Genomic DNA, 19,634 nt, shown 5'->3' with positions numbered 1-19,634 from the left:
AACGATGTCTCGTTTCAAATCTGAAACAAGCAAACTAATATTCCACACTTACCACTAGATGGCCACTTCCACATGTGCAGAGCATGTGGTTCTAAAATAGATTCATGCAGCAAAAAATATTCAGCTATACGTTTGTTTTGGTTTTTTAACCAACAAATTATGTTCTGCTTCTTATCAATGTCATCAAGTGAACCTCTTAAAAAGGTTGTGGTGCAGATTATTAACGGATAGGTGAAAGATGGTCATTTTAAGCTGTTAATCATTTCTTTCATGTATGGTTCCATTTAAGAAAGGCTAAATTGTATTCTCCTTTGGTAATATCAGGTTATTTACTGAGGCTAAATCCACCCAGAGGTTGTCAAAATCCCCTCAGGCAAAGGGCAAAGATGATTAGGGCAAGGTCACACAATAGAAATTACATGCAGAGGTTTCAGCCAAATAGGAGTAGCGCACCAAAAGTTATGCCTTGTGGCTATAAACAACAAATGAGGAGAATTTAACACATGGACAAGACTGGCAGTTTAAAAAAGCAATACCTTTTCTGCAGCAAGGGCTCCTTAATGCTCTATGTAAAAAAGCCAATTGTTATTCTGTATGCTGAAAAGTCTTTGTTACTGGGTTTTTACCCAAGGAATGTACCAGGTATTACCGATCACGGCAAATCCCATATATTGCAAATTAACATGTAGCCCAGAAGAGAAAATGCCACTTACCCATGTACGCCTGTTGTACGGTAAATTGGAAACAATGATAGAGATGTTGAGGGACCAGGTCCAGAATGATGTACAAAACGCACTGAACCAAGACACAGACTGCGTAAGATTGATCGGAGTGACCTGGAAGACCAGGACAATCCACAATGGTTAAAAGACACACAGTTCGAATATGCCTCTCACTCTCACTAGTTTTTCACATTCCAGCTTAGATATTGGACTGACTTACCACGCACCAAAACATGAAAGGGGGTTGCAATTCCAGCTAGATTTCCTAAAATGCTTCTTCTCTCAATGACGTTCACCCTTTTTCCCCTCAAGCTTAGGTTTTCCATGTAACATATTTACTTTTTAAATTCTAATTAAGTACAGAGGAAACTTTTGAAGGTTTGTTCTGTAGGAAGTTAATGAAAGTCTTGAGATGAACATGTTTTTTTCACAAAAATATTTGAACCTTAGTGTTTGATTCAAATGCTCAATGCGAATTAGGATGTGTGGGTGGGAGGGTACGGAAGAAGGGCCGAGGACTTGAACAAGTTTCAAATCTGTATTATTGCCACAGGAGATTTCATATTTGCACCCGGGAAAAGGCGCTCAGCCAATCAGGTGGCTGGAACAACAGGCGAGAATACACAATCCCTGCATGCTGTTCCAGTCACCCAAAGCCCCTCCCCGGGTGGTATTTTTAAATTCCTTTTTCTAACGTGGGGAGACAACAAGGCGACTCTCCCTGTTGCCTCTCCACGTTAGGAAAATCCAATTCCCCTTTCTCCCACCCCAACTTACCTCCGGTCCCCGATGCGCCTCCAGTCTGGCCACTGCCATTAAAATCGAAAAGGGATTAGAACCTAGTCCCTTTTCTGATGACGGTGGCCATTTGGAACATGTTTTCCATGGCCACTGTCATCTGAAAAGGGACCTAGTTCCTTTTCTATTTTAATGGCGGTGGCCATTTTTTAAAACCTTTTTTTTTCTCCGACCGGAGCTAAACTCACGCTGAGCTCACTCGCTCAGGCCTACAAAGCTGATACTGGCGGGCTGTTAAAGCCCATGTCTGCCCCCTAGCCGGGGCATGAAAGCTATTTTACTGCACACCATGCATTTTATGTAAACTTTCAGAGTCTACATGGAAGCAGCCTATAGTCTTTCTTAATGAATGGTCATAAAAGGCTCTCTGCTTAAACCACTGAGTGGCGCAGAGGCCATAAATGTTAAAGGGTCATATTACAAAAGCCTGTTTTGTAAGGGGAAGACTAAGGAGCTCAAGGGAAGAATCGAAGCGGGCCCTGTAAAACATGAAAGCCACTCGAGGATGTCCTCACTTCTTCTCCACCTGAATCCTCCTCTCGGGTGGCAAGGGAAAGGCCATCGCTTTTGGATCCTGACCCAGGGAGTGGATATGCAAGGGATGACCACCTGGGGGATGGGGAAGAGGCCGCCCTTAGGTGAGACATGGTATACCCATTTCCTTTTCATAATGAACCCTCCATCCCACAAGCCTTCATAGGCTATTGTCACCCCTTTCCCTGTTTTTCGCCTAAAATATTCCCCATGAATCAACAGCACTTTACTGAGACAAGGAAGAGACCAACTAGGATAATACATCCTCATTATAGTAGTGTACACACATATATGCCTCAACTGGGTACTGAGACAAGGAGGTCAAAAAGATTAAAACAGGACTACCGCTTCAGCAGTGAACAGTCTAGTCCTTGTTTGTCCAATCAGGATGGTGGGAACTTTAAAAGGCGGAAATCTTGCTGAAGTGGAGACTGAGTCAGAGTGGCTGAAGCCAGCTGGGAGAGCCATAGCCACAATCGGTGGCGTGCGCGTAGGCGAGAAAATTGCAGGAGTCCCAAGGAGTGCAGAGCTGCCGCAGAGGACACAGAGAGAGATGGAGGTCCAGGCTAGGCTTCTGGAGCGAAGCAGACGAGAGCCGGAGGACCTGCAAGGAAGTTTCCGTCCTGCTGACAGCCTGCCGGTGGGGAAAGCAAAGCCGTCTAACACAAGCACACCACGAAGGCGATCCGCCAAGGAGAGAAGCTGAACCTTGGCAGGCACAGACTCGAAGAACTGCTGTAAACAGAGACCGCAAAGTCTGCCTGGAGAAGGGCCGTGGGCACTGCAAGGGGGTAGTTGAGCGCGTATGAATTGTTAAGTACTTTTGAATACTGAACAAGGCAATTAACAGTACTTTTGAATGTTGATTGAGATGAGAACCATTAAAACTACTTTTGATTACTGAACAGAGCAACTATGAGTACTTTTGAATACTGAACAAAGTGAAAGCAAATTTTGAGCACTCGTGAATATTGAATGGAGTGAAAGAAAGGTGGGGAATTGGGCTGATACCATGAACTGTATTATCCGAGAAGTCAAGGAACTGCAATGTTTGAGAAAACGAACACGGGTAACAGCCAAAAATGTTTAAGGAACTGCATGTTAGAAGGAAACCTGCACTGGCAAGAGCCAGACGAATATAAGAAAGTGTAACAAATGCATGGTGGCCAACCAAGCCGCAATATAGTGCCAGCAGAGTGTGACACAGATGAATAAAGCAACCATCCCTGTCAAATGGAAGCAACGGCACATTGTTGATGGAAAGCAGTCAAGAAGGGTTACCGGTTGTGTGACCTGCAATGGGTGGACCGTGTTGTCCGCCAACTGCACCTAGAACAAGGGCACTATATGTGGAAAAGCCACTGAAAGACTCCATAAAGAAACGTGTGATTTTAAAGTCAAGAAACAGAACTACTTATGTGAATTAATGAAAAGTGCCAATATTCGAAGAGCCGGAAAGTGTGCCAAGGAACTATGTTTTCTTTTGTTGAAAAGCTGGAAGATTTGAACTCTTGGGGAAGGGAACCACCGATACCTTGTGAACAGTTTTGAACTTGGGGAAGGAGAAGCTGAATACAAGCCAAGAGCTGGAAGAAGCTCTGACCTTTATTTTGACACTACTTACGTTGATGCCGACATCACTACACATTGTATACAGTTAGTTGTGAGGGTAAGTATAGGTTTTGGACACAGACATTTGACATGGACTTCCTGACACAGACTATTGTTAGTTTTCTTTAGGTAGGGAATTCCCATCTTAGCATAGGGCAAGTTAGGCCTTACTCCATCCTGCCTTTAAGTTACTAAACATTTGCAAACCAAACTTGAACCGGTTGTCTGTGTCTACTTCATGGTGCCTTCACAAATAACGCCACCATGTTTCATAGTGGAAAAAGAACACATTAATTCCTGAAACTATGAAACCGAAAAGTTTAAAAAAATGTATGAAACAAAGCAGAATGACAATAACTTGTCAAAATCCACAACTACTGCAAAACAAGAAAAATAATTGAGAATAGCTGGCCGGTGAATATCGTTAACAACAGTTTAGAAGAGTTACCTAATTTTAAATTCTTCATAATATTCTTCCACATTACCTAAGGAAGCCCTTTTTTTAATGCATTAAACCCCAGGTGTAAGTAAGGGTAAAGCATATACTGTGGGTATGCCCCTTCTCCACAAGGAACAGACATTGAAAACATATAAACATCAAGTTTCTATGTGTGCCTTGCTTCTGGAGTGAAATGTTTCAACGGGCTGCAGGGTTTGTGCAATGTACAGTTACAATGATGAATTACTTTTTTCTACTGCATTTTACAGTTAATGTTTTTTTTTAAAGTTGTATAACGATAGTTACAGATAAATGAAATAACAGTTTGCATAGGGTATCCTGAGGCATGCAGCTAGCTAAAGAGTGATGGCTACACGAGATGTCCACACAAGTATAACAATATTCTCTATTACAGCAAACACTGGGCATAAGCAGAGCTGTCTCTGGATCAAAAATAAAAAGACTTACGCTGGCACAACCTGCTTGATCTGTGGCGTAACATATCCATCGTTTCCTTTTGCTAAGGGAGAAAATATTAAGACAAAGTGAACACAAACAATTAACAAAAAATTCAAAACAATAAATATTACCCCTCATTCAATTAATCTAGAGGCATACAAATTCATGATCATAAACAAGAATGTGAATGTAATACATTTACAAAATCCTCATAATAACCACAATGAAACAAATCCAAAAAGGAACAAGTTACTTATCTGCAACTCCTGTCCTCCAGCATTGGTATCTTTCATGGATTCACATGCTCATTAATATTCCCTGTCGTCAGGCTCGGAATCCTCAGTAATAATAAAGCAGTTTTGCTTTAAACTTAAAAAAACTGCTTGGTACTTGAATAGCCTATTGCTGTCACTTTGGGTCATACTGCCCCAGCCAATAACAGTGATCCGCCATGCCTGGTGGCCATCTTCAGATTTAAAAGCACAAGTAATGTGGCAGTAGGAACCAAAGAAGAGCCATAGAGGGGTAGGCGGGAGGGTCGCATGTGAATCCATGAAAGATACTAATGCTGGAAAACAGGAATTACAGGTTATCAACTTGTTCCTTCTCCAGCATTGGATCGTTCATGGATTCACATGCTTTTGACTACGATTATGTAGCAGTACATAAACAACAACCAATGGGAGGCAGTACAGGTCTCAACAGAAGCAATGGAAACCGACCTCAAGCAAAAAGGTTGCGAAGCACCGCATGGCTGACAGGGGACTTCTTCCTGGAATCCCTGTTAATGCGTTAGAATTTCATGAAGGTGCTCAGACCTCCACGTAGCAACCCCACAGATGTCGAGCAGGAGAACACCAGACAGGAACACCGTAGCAGAAGCCACGACTCTGGTGGAATGCGCCCTTTGCCTATCTGGCAGTTGTCGGTTTGTCAGCCGGTGACAATACGATATGCAGCCAGATAGCCACCTGGAAATGGAAGCCCTTGACAGGGCCCACCCTTGTTCACCAGGGCCAAATGTTACAAAAAGTTATGAAGTTTGATGAACGTTTTTTGTGCAGGCGATATAAAACTTTAAATTTAACGCACGGGCAACGTCCAGCAAATGCAATGTCCTCTCCGTTGGAGAGGTGGGAGAGCCAAAAAACACAGGTAGGACCAGCAGTTCGTACAGGTGGAAAGTCAGTGGAAGCTTTGGCAAAAAAGACAGATGAGTGCGCAGCACCACCCTGGATTGATGAAAAGTCAAATACGGTGGCTTGCAGGAAAGAGTTTGCAACTCTCCAACAGGTCTGGCCGATGAAATCGCCACAAGAAAAACAGTCTTCCATGAGACTATCTTTGGAGAGGGACCCGATGTAGGGGCTCAAAAGGTGGGCCCATGAGCTTGTAAAGTACCACATTGAACTCCCATGCTGAAGCTGGTGCTTTTACTCGAGGGAAAGTCTGGACCAGGTACGTGAGGAACTCCTTAACCAGCCTACAAGACCACACGGAAGCCTTGCCTGCTCGTTTTAGTGTAGCGAGAAACAGCCGCAAGATGGACTTTTATGGATGCGCGCGCCAACCCTGCTTTTGTCAATGATAGAAGATATGGTAGTATTTGATTAGCTTTGACTTCGAAGAGGATCTAACCCTTGTGAATGACACCAAACAGTGAAACTTTTCAACTTCTGCTAGTAGCAGGAGAGAGAGGCCGGAGCCCTAGACTTTGCTAGACTGTTTCTGCAGTTTAAAGGTGATGTGATGTGTCCAAATTCTAGGGCTGCAGGAGCCAAGTCAGGACGCTGAGTCATGGTGTAGAACGGACTCTCCTTTTCGGGAGAGCAGGTCCTGACGAGGAGACGTGTTTGATGCAAGGTGTTACTGACAGATGTAGAAGGTCAGAATACCAAATCTGATGCAACCATGCTGCAGCAATGAAGATCATATTGCATCGGCTCTGTTTGAGTGCACCGATTACTTGTAGATGAGGAATCAGAGGAAATGTGTATAGTAACTGGCCCTACCACGACACTGACAGCATCCCCAAGACTCCTCCCTTGCGGGTACCTGCTGGCAAACTGGTCGTACTTGGAGTTGGCTACCGTGGCAAACAGGTGGATTTGTGGGTGGTCCCACCTTGAGAAAAGACAACGAACTTGATTCTGATGGAGTTCCCATTCGTGGAAGGATCGCAGTTCCCTGCTGAGGGAATCTGCAACAGTGTTGTGGGTCCCTGCTAGGTGAAAGGGAATGAGGAACATGCCCTGGGATAGCTCCCAGTGACGGGGTCTGCGCCTCCATGAATAGAACGGAAGAGCAGGTCCCTCTCTGCTTCCTGATGTAGAAGATTGTGGTGGTGTTGTCCATGAAAATGCAAACCACCTTGCCTCAGGGCTGGGGTTGGAAGGACTTGAGAGCCCAGAACACAGCTCGTAGCGCCAACACATTGATATGTAGGAGCTTCTCCTCCAGCTGACATAGTCCTCTGGCGTGGAATCTTCCGGTGTGCACCTCTCAACCCTCCAAAGAGGCATCTGTTATCACTGTGACCTGATGTGGGGGCACCTTGCATGAGGTACTATTGATGAAACCACCAATGCAGTGTCTGGCAGAACGCAGGGTTGAGTGAGATCTTGTTCAAGGAGCTCAATACCGGTTTCCACCTAACATCTAGGATCTCCTGAAGAGCTCTCATATGCAGTCTGCAATGAGGCACAAGAGGGATGCATGAGAACGTCATCCAGAGTAAATACTTGATTGAGCAAACCACTGTCAGTTGGAGGGAGGACACCTGCCGAAATCTTGTGCCGCACTGCCTTGACACTTTCCTCGAAGGGGTAGCCAGGCACTGCAGCGTGTCGTGTTGTTAGCCCAAGAACAGAGAGTTCTGAGATGGTGACATGCATGACTTCGCAAAGTTTATGGAGAATCCCAATGAGGCATTGGATCTTTTGTACGGTGTGTTTGAGGGCCAGTTGGAAAGACTGCATGCCGATTGGCCTGTCATCCAGGTAAGGGTAAACGTAGACGCCTGTGTGGCATAGATGGGCAGTCACTGCTGTAGCGTGACCAGGAGGAACCTTTTTGAGATCCCGGGTGGGTCTCCACCCACCAGACTTTTTTCTCACCAGAAAGTATCTGGAGTACATTCCGGATCCCCACAGGTGTGATGAAATGGCTTCTATGGCCCCTTTTAGTAGCAGGGACTGGACCTCTTGTAGGAGGAGTGGGAGATGTTGTTCTTGCTTTCGTAGAGAAGGAATGGAGGGGAATTTGTCCAAACATTCCAGCATGTGACTGTACTGGACGATGTTGAGCATTGTGATGAATTCTGTGGAATCATCACTGATCCCCAGCCTAACATCTCCTCCCATGTGGCCAGGGGACGGCAGCCGCTACCGGACCCTGACCCTCGGGGTGGTATTATGAGGGAGGCTCACATGGGAGGAGATGGCTGTCGGGGAGATGTGGTGACCCCATTAGGTGGCACGTGCTTTCTTCGCTTCCAAATCCTATAATTCCAGAGTTCCTGATGGCTTGTTGTCAACTTTGCAAATCCTTCTCATTGTAAGACCCCTTTCTGCAAAACAATCTGAGCAGAACACCATTCCTACCTCATATAAACATAATTTTCATTTTACACCTCATGTCTCTGATGGTTTTGATTTAACCAAGTATTCAAAACAATATAACTTTAAAAAGTCAAAAATACCTATGGACACCAACTCGCATAAAGCCTCAAGTACTGAGACAAGGAAGAAGGAGTTAAAGTGGATTGAAGGAAACGCAATGATGAACGTGCAGACTCGTTGTTGCAATAGCAATCAGCTGCGTGTGCCATTTAAACAGGCTGAACACATTCAACGGGGAAGTGAAGTTGGAGACGAGAGATGTTGAGACAAGAGATGAAGAGCGGGCTAAGTGGGATGCAGCACCTAATGCAGAAGCAGACGTAAGGAAGCGAAGAGAGGCAGGCGCTTCCAGCAACAACGTGTGAGCATAACTTACCAGAAAGACGTGAGACTGGGAGAAGCGCAGCAGATGCCTTGGAGGAATCGCTGAAAGGCCGACAGCAGCGAGGCTGTTGGAGATGTGGACTTGATGAGCAGCTTGATCGGTGAAGGGACTCAGAGCCAGATAATGAGTTGAATGAGGGTCTGCAAAGCAGGGGAAGCCTTGCCAGAGTCAGAACTTTACTGCATCGAAGTGCCATGATTTGGAAACACCATCAAACACCTATGAGTCTTCCCATAGGTGTTGGGAGCCCCAAGCAGATGAACAATTGAAAACTTATTTTGAATACTGACCAAGAAAATTAGAAAGACAGAATTTACACAAGCCCACATATAAGAAACGTCAATATGGGGAAAGCTGGGAGTAAATTTGTATCAGCGGTTCCTGGGCAGCTCTGTCCCTTTGCAAGGATCCGGCAGCTCTCGGGCTCCCAGCTGGGTTGCAGCAACTCTGCAGTCTTCTGACACTTCTCGGCTGCGCTTTCTCTTTCTTCTGCACTTCGCAGGAGCCTGAGATGCATAGAGAATTAATTTTACAGCAAACCAAGTAGTCTTCTGCTGGCGGACCACGTTCAGGTTCTTCCTTTCCTCTCGGGATGGATTCCCTTGCGGCTCGTGCCTGCTGCTTCCCTGAACGACTCCCACTGTCCTCTTTGGAGGACCATTCTCTTCGAACTGTATACCAGCTGAGCTGCTTTCAAACTCCCATGTGGGATAGTTATACGGCTTTGGGCCAGTCACTTGTTTTGAGAAACTAGACTGCTCATTCTGCTTCTCCATAGGGATCCTTGGACTCCTGGTGATCGTAGTCGTCACAGTGCCAGTCTCCAAAGCATATGTATAATCCTTTGTCCTTCCTGGTCTTTCAGTCTTGTGGTTTATGTTGGATTAACTGACTTGGCAACTAAGTGCATTAACTCTCTCTAGAGAGGGGGAAGGAGCGTTTAGAAGCGGTTAAGTGTATTGAAGCGTGGTCATACCGCATACTCTGGTGATGGTCGTCCCCAATCCCATAGGGGGATTCCTTTGCCATGTGATCCTCCCTCGGTGCAGCATACACCAGGGGTACAATTGTACTGTGGACGCACTGCCCTGGCCCAAGGTAAAGGTCTTCCCCTAGGAAAGAAGGGACGACATTCTCAGGTTTGCCACAGATATTTCTGGAGGATTCATGGTGCTGGAAAAGGAATCCCTCCTTCTCCTCTGCAAACAGGTTGAAGAGCTTGACTACCCGGGAGATTGTCGCCTGGAAAGATCCCACCTCATCCAGAGAGGGTGAGTGGGGGCGGAGGGGCAGGGGGGTGTCCCTACTCATCCATTCCCTGGCCATCATCCATATACGGGTTAGTGTCCGTACCTGTGTCGGTTCCAGTAAGGACCAAATCCTCCACAATATAGGGCCGCGGAACAGGAGGTGGTGGCAGGGTTAAAGGCACAGGAGGAGGCGGCAACCTGTGGGGTTGAGGTAGTCTTGATAGACTGACCACAGGAGCTGTGCCCAGAAGCACAGGCGGTAGCACTGCTCAACCTCTGAGGCCAGAGTGTGGAGAGTTGCCAAAATGTCCAATGAAACATCTCTTAGTAACGGATCTCTCGGAGCCTGAGGCATCAACATTGGTGTATGAGGCCAGAGGCTCATAGGGCGAGCAGACTGAAGCAGTTGTGCAGGCTGCAGGGCCAGCTGTGGAAGCAGGCCAATACCACCCATCAAAGGGTGCGTGCCAACGCCTTCAAAGACTTCTTCCTCCTCCTCCAACAGGATGGCAGGAGCGGAGATAGGGGCTGTAGACACAACCCTGTGAGGCCCCACGACAGTGGCAGGAGTTGAGGTGCACTTGTGGGCTTTGGTAGAAAAGAGAGATCTGGAGATGCCTCCCTGTCTCTGCTGGAACCTCTCAGAAAGGTGCCTAGCACAGGTGCACCTGGAGAAATTATACGTTACTCACCATAGTGACTAACTTACTCTTAGTCACAGTCTCCTTTCCTCCATATTGCATGGGCGTCCCTTCTAGGGATGGGAGACGGAGCCTTTTTCACCGGAAAAAATCTTCTAAAGTATAGTGGCACGCAGGGGTGCGGCCCTGGGCACATGCGCTCCCCTGACTTCGCCCACCGGCGCCACTCCTCAGTCCCCATAGACGCGTCAACAATATTAACATTGCCTAATGACAGCAGTTTTATTAGGGGGGAGGATGGTGGGATGTATGGAGGAAAGGGGACTATGGACTAAGAGTATGTTAGTCACTACGGTGTGTAACTTATAATTACTCTTACGTCCTGTCCCCTTTCCTCCATACTGCATGGGTGATTACGACTGAATGTAGCCCAAGGGTGGAGAGGTGACCCTCCTTAAGAAAACAAGTTCCTTAATACTGCCTGTCCGAATGCTGCGTCCGACCTGAAACCGGCACACGAACAGTTTGTTTGTTTGTTTATTCACTTTTTATGCGTGCCAGACCCAGGGGTAGCAGGGCGCAGAGGCAAGAAATTGCAAAGCTTACAGGTTATATCAAAGCATAGCGTGCAATATAAAATACAGTGATTACAAAGTATACAAAATTCGAGAAAGGTCAATCAAGTTACAGGTTACATCATGGCAGAATGTACAGTAGAAAATAGCGTGAGGTCATGGGACACAGATAATTACAAAATATACATGGGACACAGATAGTTACAAATATACAAGGTTCAACTGAGGGCAATCAGGGTTGTAGGTGACATAGGTCATGTGAGGTCAGCTGAGGTCAGTCGAGGTGAGGAGTTCGATGACATTTTTTCTAAAGCGAGGGTAGGGTGAGTCCACTCTCAAGTCTTGTGGTAGTGAGTTCCAGGTCTTTGCAGCCTTTACCTGAAAACTATTACCTCCGATCGTCTTAAGTCTGAAGTTCGGTATTGTCAGGCAATTGGAATTGACAGCACTAGTCGGTCTGAGGGATGTTCTCCTGTGGAATTTGTCAATCAGGTATTTGGGGGCGGAGTTATTAAGGGCTTTGTGGGTCAGGGATAACATCTTAAGTGTTATTTTGTTCTCAGTGGTCAACCAGTTGTGATGGCGTCTGGCGGCAGAGATGTGCAATCTTTTGTTTATGCCTAGTGCTGCTCTCAGGGCATTATTTTGTAATATTTGTAGTTTTTTTGCGTTAGAGTTTTATTCGCTCCGTTGTTGTGAGCGTTGCAGTAGTCAATCCTAGAGAGTATTAAGGCTCTAGCCAAGATTAAGCAGCTCTTATTGGAAAGGAAAGGTTTACCGGCTCTTATCAATTTGCACGTGTAAGCCGTGGAAGAGGCAAGGGATTTTAGCTGTTTGTCAAGAGATAGGGTAGAATCAAGATAGAATCCCAGGGTTTTTATGTCCTTGGACACTTGGATGATATTCCCGTCTATGTTAAATGAGGAGAATTCCTGACCTAGTTTTTTGATATTAGTTTGAATGCCCAGGATAATCAACTCTGTCGTATCATCGTTCAGACAGAGGCCATGAGTGGCCATCCAAGCCTGGATGATAAGATATACCCCTTGTTCACCAATTCCGTGTCTTTCGCATGATCCCCAGAAAGCGGGAGGAGGATCTGTGTATCATCTGCGTAATTAGTGTAGGTGATACCGAGATGGTCCAAATCATCAAACAAGGGCTTGGTGAAGATGTTGTATAGAGTTGGGGAAACGCAGGAGCCCTGGGGGACACAGCATGAGATAGGCGTAGAATCTGCCGCTGCCGAGGGGGAGAAGACTCTCATCGTTCTTTCACTCAGAAATGACTCAATCCATCTGATGGCTTCCGGGGAGAAATGGGCAGCGGAATCTAGGGGACTACATAGGACTTTATGATCCACCAAATCAAAGGCGGCTGAGAGGTCAAGGAGTAGCAGAAGTACTGTTCTCCCTTTGTCTCGCAGCTCGTCAATTTGGGATTTAAAGTCAATAAGGGCAGTTTCGGTTCCATGTAAGGGACGGAAGCCCCATTGTCTCTCTCCTAGGAGGTTGTGTAGTTCTAGATGCTTTTGAATTTGGTTATAAGCGGCTTTCCCCAGAATCTTGAGAAGAAACGGTACCGTAGTAATAGGGCGGTAGTTAGTAGGGATGAGGGGGTCTAATGTCTGCTTTTTAAGTAGGGGGAGTACCCAGAACTGTTTAAGGTTGGCAGGGATGGTGGCTGAGGCAAAAGAGGCGTTAATCAGTTTGGTGATAAAGGGCGATAATTCTCTGGCAGCGTCTTTTATTAACTGTGCTGGGCAGAGGTCACCTTTACAGTTAGATGGTTTAAGCGACAGGATAATTTTTTCTACTTCCAAGGTGATCATTTTAGAGAAGTGGAAGGAATCACCGTGAGCCAATAGATTATTAGAGAGTAGTAATTTTATTTGTTAGGGCTTGCTGGATATCTGTGCACCAAGGTTTGTCCTTGATACAGGCATCCGACGTGGCGATAGGAGACTCAAGTTCCTTTAGAATAGAAAAGAGCTTTTTCATGCTGGAGTTAGAGTTGGCTATGCGGTCATCATAAGAGTTACGTTTTGCCTGGCAAACTTCTTTTTTGTAGAGTGAGGAGAGAGAGGTTAGTTTGGCTTTGTTGTCGACTGAAGGACAGAGCCTCCAAGTAGTTTCACTTTTTCTTTTCAGGATGCGCAAGTCTCTTAGCTGTGGAGTAAACCATTTGTTTAGGTGGGCTTTTGGTTTGCTTGATCCGAGTTTGAGAGGTGCCAGTTTATCTAGGGTGACGAGCATGATATTATTGAATTCTTGTACTAGAGTGCTGGGGCTTAGATTAGCTGATAATGCATTGAGGGTCGGTAATATAGCTGGGATCACTTTCTCTACCGTAATGCATTTTTTATGTCTGGTTAAGCAAGGCGGTGCTATAGGAAGGACTGTGGGGATAGGTCTGGCAGTAGCTAGGTTAAAGGACACTAAAGAATGGTCTGTCCAAGGTAGGGATCTTATGGATAGGATAGTGGCTGAGCAGTTACAGTCAGCTATCCAATCTAGTGTTCTTCCCTTGAGGTACGTAGGCTTGTCAACTCTTTGAGTTAGGCCTAGTGCGTGAATAGTGTTGGCTACCACTGTCACATTAGTATCCGTGGTATCATGGAAACCCAAGTTAAAGTCCCCAAGGAGGATTATTTGAGAACAAGGTTTAAGGTTATTAGTGAGAAGGTTGTGGAGATCCTCTTCAAAGGTGCCTAGGGGGTCTGGGGTCTATATAAAAGGTGGTTGGTGAGAGTTTGATTATTATTTATCTGGAGTTTAGCGGATAAGGTCTCGCAAGATTGGATCGATTGTGTGGGTACTAGTCTGAGTGAGAGGCTTATTTTGGAGATTATGGCGATGCAGCCGCCTCTTGCACCTTCTCGGTCATTTCTGATTATAGTATAGCCATCCGAGATGGCTAGCATGAGCAAGGGTCCTGCTGCATTGTGTAGCCACGTCTCTGTAATAGCGAGAAAGTCAAGGTTGCCTTCTGAGATTAGGTCAGCAATGTCTAGGGCATGGGCGACAAGGGATCTCGCGTTCAGGAGTGCTCCAACGATAGTTGGGGTCTTGGAGACCTCTGTGGCTTGGGGAGATGGAGTAGTGGGTGTGTTAGGTGTAGTGGGCTTATTGTTCTGAGTTGGGCAGGTATTGGAATTGGGTGAAGGAGGTGATCTGGTATAGCGAGGATTGCAGATCTGTTGGAAGTTAGTTTTGATGTTGGTAGGGGGAAGAGACCTACGGGGAGGTTCATACAGTTTAGTTAGCCTGGCGCGGAGTCTAAGGTTTCTACTAAGTGTATCACATGGACGTGATACAGAGTTGGCTGTCTCAGGGGATCCATGGCTAGGATACAGGTATTAGCCTGGAGAGTTACAGGTCAGATGTATTACCGATGTCAAAGGAGGCAGGGTATTAGGTAGGTTAACATCTAGCATGATGAGTAGATGTAGGATAGTCCTCAGTAGGACTGTGTAAATAACTGATAGATACATAGTTGTATAAAAAGGCCTATCTAAAGTACCACATTAGTAGTCGGTGAGAGCCGTTGGTAACAAGTACATAGCACGATGTATGCTAGAAGTATTAGCATGTAGGAACAATCTGGTAGTAAGAGTCACCTAGATACTAAGTGCTAATATGATGTGTGTAGTCAATGACTCAATAGCAATGATTCAGCTATACCGGCTAGGTAGGTACAAGAGCAAATGCAATCAGGTCTCAGAGGCAGAGGTTTAACTATGCTGGCTAAGAAAGTACATTTGCAAATGTAATCAGTGACTCAGTGGCTGGGCCGACTAGGTAAGTACAGAATCAAATGCAAGCAGGTCTCAGCAACAAAGGTTCAGCTATACTGACTAGGAGGGTGCAGGACCAAAAGTACAATCAATAATTCTAGGCAGTAGTTTGGCTAGGTCGAGTAGATGAATGTAGCGGGTTACAGGTAGGTAGGTAGACATCACAGTTATATGGGTGGTGATCATGAAAGTACAATGCGGCATGCATATGAACAATAGCGGAAGAGGTAGTAATTCACACCAAAGTAATAGTATAAGCATAGTGGCCACTTTTGAAATATGCCTCAGAGGGGAATGTTTTGTTGGCCAGTACCGTGGACAAGGAAATCTGGCATGGAGATATCTCTTGTGCGAGCAGTATGGCGCTAGTGTTCATGAGGCACAAGAGAAGAGTACATACACACGTTTTATGTGAGCAAGGTGAATTAAAGCAGAACCTGGAATTTTACCTTAAATCACTAGGAGTTAGAAGACCAGGGGGTCTGGCAGACGGCAGTACTGGCAGTTAACAGGCTGAGAACAGGCACCAGCCTTGTTTCCGAGGGCCTTGGAGGGAGAGGGCTGGCTTTGCCTGCTGGCGCCCAATGGCAGGGGATGTAGTCAGAGTGACCAATCAGGCAAGGCCAAGACTACTGCTGTGTGCCTGGTAGGGCACAGGGTGAGACAAACCTAAAAAGCGGCGGCCATCTTGGAAAGGGTACCTCGTTTACGTCGGTGCTGCAAATAGGGCGGAATCGTGCTCTTGCAGGTGCGGGGCAGGTCTAGGGCTGCCTAGGTTCTTAGTAGGGCATCACAGAGCAATTATGGGCATTTAGGCATCGATTTTGGATTTTCGAATTTAGATGCAGTGCAAATTAGCGCAATGTGGAGGCGCTTACCAAATTACAGCAGCTGATCCGGGAATGATTCCTGGCTGGCCCTGCGGCTCCTGCAGTGTCGGGGCCTCGGGAGATGAGCTCCTGCCCCTCCATGGGGAATCCACTATCAAACAGTAGTTCTCGCAAAAAGACGAGGGAGTGGCCCACGTGGCCGCCCTGCTGATGACCTGCCACTGGACGCGTCTCTGGAATGCGACCGCCGTGGCCTTGGCTCCGATTGCACGGGCATGAGTGTTTACCGGAAGTGGATTGTGCTGCCGCTCATAGGCCTCCTTAATGGCTGCAACCATCCATCTTGCTGTGGAGGCCTTGGAAGCCTGGTATCCTGGCCTTGACCCACCAAAGGTGATAAATAGAGCCTCAGATTTGCGGAAGCTGTTTGTTCTGTCCAGACAGAACTTTTGTGCTTGCCTAACATCTAAACAGTGCAGAACCCTCTGAGCATCGTCCTTGGGGTCGGCAAAGAAAGTCGGGAGTACTATCTCCTCATTTAGGTAAGAACGTGGGCTGCGTTTGTAAGGACCACCTTGTCCCTGTGAAAGGTAGTGTTTGGCTCAGAGGCCACCAGAGCTTGGATCTCGCTGACACGACGTGCAGACGTAAGACCCACCAAAAGGACTGTCTTCAGGTAACCAGCCTGATGTCCGCGGACACCATATGCTCAAAAGGTTTATGCACCAAGGCGCCCAACATTTTAATGAGCTCCCACGCGGAGTGTGGCTTCTTGATGGGTGGGTAGAACAGAGTGAGGCCCGTCAGATGTCTTTTAACCACCGGATAGGTGGATGAGAAAACGTCCTCCTCCGAGTTCTGGAAGGCTCCGATGGCCACCAGATATGTGCAGCATGTGTCTATCTGCACCCTTGAGTGTGCATGGTGTGCAGAGAAGGAAATTACATCATCCAGTGTGCAAGTGAGAGGATCGACCTCCATAGAGTCCGCCCACTGACAAAATCTAGTCCACCTGCTTTGGTACTGGCTCCTAGTGCTCCTAGCACCTTGAATGTCGTCTAGGTTAGCCTGCGAGAGGCGCAGATGCTTCAGCGTGACCTGCTCAGGAACCACGCTGCGAGGGACAACATTTGCGGGGTGGATGACTGTGCCCCCCTGCTGCGACAGTAGATGAGCTGGGCCCAGTGGAAGGTGCATCAGAGGTTGGTCCGATAGGCTGAGTAGCTCCGAGAACCATGGCCTTGCCGGCCACCACAGAACTGTCAGAATGATGCTGAGGTGCCGGAACACTTATCTTACAGAACACCCTGTGTACCAGTGGACCAGGAGGGAAGGTATAGGCGTTTATGCTGTTCCACTGTATCTGTAATGCATCGCAGAGAGAGCCTAGACCGTGTCCTTGCCAGGATGCAAAATGAAGGCACTTCCTGTTGAACCAGGTGGCGAAGAGGTCCACCTGAGTATGACCCCATCCGTTGAAGATCTGCTGAAGGACCAGGTCGTTCAGCTGCCATTCGTAATTGTCCGCCCCAAGCCTGCCGAGCCTGTCCGCCTCCAGGTTCGACTCCCCTAGGAGGTGGATTGCTGTCATGTGAATGTTGTTCGCCAGGGCCCATTCCCAGATGCTGATCGTAAGGGTGCATAAAGGAGGGGGGCCTGGTGCCACTCTGCTTGTTGAGGTAATACATGCTGGTGGTGGTGTCTGAATGAGGATCACTTTGCCACTGATGAGCGGTAGGAAGGCCTTGAGAGCCAGCCAGATGGCCTTCAGCTCTAGCCAATTGATATGGGCCTCCTGTTCCTGAAGAGACCACCCTCTGTGGACGCTGTGGTTGTCCAGGTTAGCTCCCCAGCCCTCCAATGATTAATCTGTGGTGATGGTAACCTGCATTGCTGGTTGTCGGAAGGGCCTGCCTATCCTCAGATTGCAGTCGGTGCTCCACCAGATTAGGTCCTAGTGTAGGCAGGGATGAATGTTGACGGGCTCCGCCTGTGAACCACGCTCCCGATTCCATAAGGCTGAGAAGTGCAGCTGTAATCTCCTAATCTTGAGTATTGTGTAAGGTACTGCCAGAAAACATGCCGCCATGATACACAGGAGGTGCTGGTACACCCATGCTGAGGTCACCTCTCTGCTGAGAAAATGGCTTGTGGCCCTCTTGATGGCTGCAAGCTTGTCCTCCGAGGGAAAAGCTCTCTCGGATCTCGTATCCCAGATGAGGCCCAGGAACGTTAGAGTCTGTGTCAGCTCCAGCTGAGACTTCTTGAGATTGATGGAGAATCCAAAGTCATGTAGCGTGTTCATGAGGGTGGTGTAGGTGTGATGGACCACCTCCGGGGATCTCGCACTGACGAGCCAGTCGTCCAGGTATGGATAGACATGGTGACCTTGGGCCCTGAGAAGGGCTGCCACTGCATTCATCAGCCCGGTAAAGACACTCTGGACTGAATTGAGGCCAAAGGGTAGAACTTTGTATTGGAAATGGAAGCCCATGATCCTGAACTGCAGGAAGGACTGATGGGGCTGCCAAATTGGGACATGTAAGTAAGCGTCCTTCAGATCCAGGGAGCGCATCCAGTCGCCCTTGCAGAGTGTCTCTGCAATAAGCACTGGGGTAACCATCTTGAAGTTTTGAAGTGGGAGGGAAAGGCTCAGGGTGGAAAGGTCCAACACAACTCTCAGGCCAGCCTGGTTCTTCTTGTGTATGGCGAAAATCCTGGAGTAGAAGCCCATACCCTGCTGGGAGGCTGGGACATCTTCCTTTGCCTGGCTCTCTACGAGCGATCGAATTTCCGCCAACAGAGTTGCTGTCCCAATGTGTGGGAGTGGAGGGGAGGAGAGCGGAGAGGGAGGAACCACTATGCGGTAGCCCGTGGACACTACTGATAGGATCAGGGGTCACCGAACCTTTGCGTGGGAGAAAAGCCTGCCCCCCACCGGAGACACGTGGACCTGGAGGGGAGTGTCATGCCTTTTTTCCCTCTGAGGCTGGGGAGGGGGACTGAAAGAAGCCCTTATTCCACACCTTGTGCTGCCTGCGACGATTATGACTTAGATCGGTCCAGCGGCCTGGTCCGTCATTCTTGGAAGCCCAGAACCCGCCGAAGGCCCAACTCTTGTCAGAACGCTGGTGCGTTTGATTGTAGGTCTTGGGCGTGGGCTTTGTGAGGATGGATAAGGATTTCGCAATCTGGGAACTGTTCTTATCGAATTCCTCATCTGTGGTGGAATGAAAGAGGTTGTTACCCTCAAATGGAAGGTCCAATATGCGTTCCTGGACGTCTGGGTTGAACTTGGTAGCCCAAAGCCAAGTAGTCCTTCTCATGTCTGTGGCGATGCAGATGGCCCGGCGTGAGGTGTCAATATGCACTACTGTGGACTCCATGATGTCTTGAGCCACCATCTTTGCTTCTGCCAGCCCCGCCTTGAAGCGTGCCCGACTGTGCACCGTCAGCTATTTCCTGCCAAAGCCTCTGGTTAACAGCTGCGAGCATGGCAACCGCATTAGACTGACAAAGGTGCAGCGAGGCGTTGGAATAGACCTCCTTTCCATACGCCTCCAAGATCATCTTCTTGCCTATCATCGCACAGGACGAGGTGGCCGATGAAGACTGAGCCTTCGAGTATATGAAAGCCGTGGCAATCACAGAGGAGTGTGGTAGAGGGTGTGCCGACAACAAGAGTCTATCCTCCTCCAACTGCCTGTACTTGGCGTCGAGGCACCTGTTGGTGGGCTGCGCTGAATGGGGTTTCAGCCTTCCTTTTTTGGCCAAGGCAACAACATTCTCCTGCATCGGAATCCCTGTTCTAGCCGCGGGGCGTAGCGTGAGGACTTCGGCCAGGACCCCTGCCTCAGGTTGTTCAACCTCGGGTTGTGGAAGCCCCAAGTATTAAGCCAAATCTGCAATCCGATCATGGAAGGCCTTGGCTGACGATAGTGTGTCGGGGTCCTCCTCCTCATCAGTGTCCACCA

At 47.7% G+C, this 19,634-nt stretch overlaps 1 protein-coding gene across 9 annotated transcripts in view; it reads right to left on the bottom strand.

Moving 5' to 3' along the window:
* The window catches only part of LOC138521540 (signal transducer and activator of transcription 5B), a 1,967,228-nt gene that overhangs the window by 88,839 nt on the left and 1,858,755 nt on the right, over positions 1 to 19,634 (bottom strand). For all 9 annotated transcript variants that reach the window (XM_069634461.1, XM_069634460.1, XM_069634455.1 and 6 more), the window contains one exon: positions 4,573 to 4,624. In XM_069634461.1, coding sequence (XP_069490562.1) covers positions 4,573 to 4,624 — 52 coding nt within the window. The remainder of the gene's footprint in view (positions 1 to 4,572; positions 4,625 to 19,634) is intronic.

This window comes from Ambystoma mexicanum, chromosome 13 (genome assembly GCF_040938575.1).
Source record: "Ambystoma mexicanum isolate Mex_15411 chromosome 13, UKY_AmexF1_1, whole genome shotgun sequence".
NCBI lineage: Eukaryota > Metazoa > Chordata > Amphibia > Caudata > Ambystomatidae > Ambystoma > Ambystoma mexicanum.
This window is presented reverse-complemented; position numbering and strand designations above follow the sequence as displayed.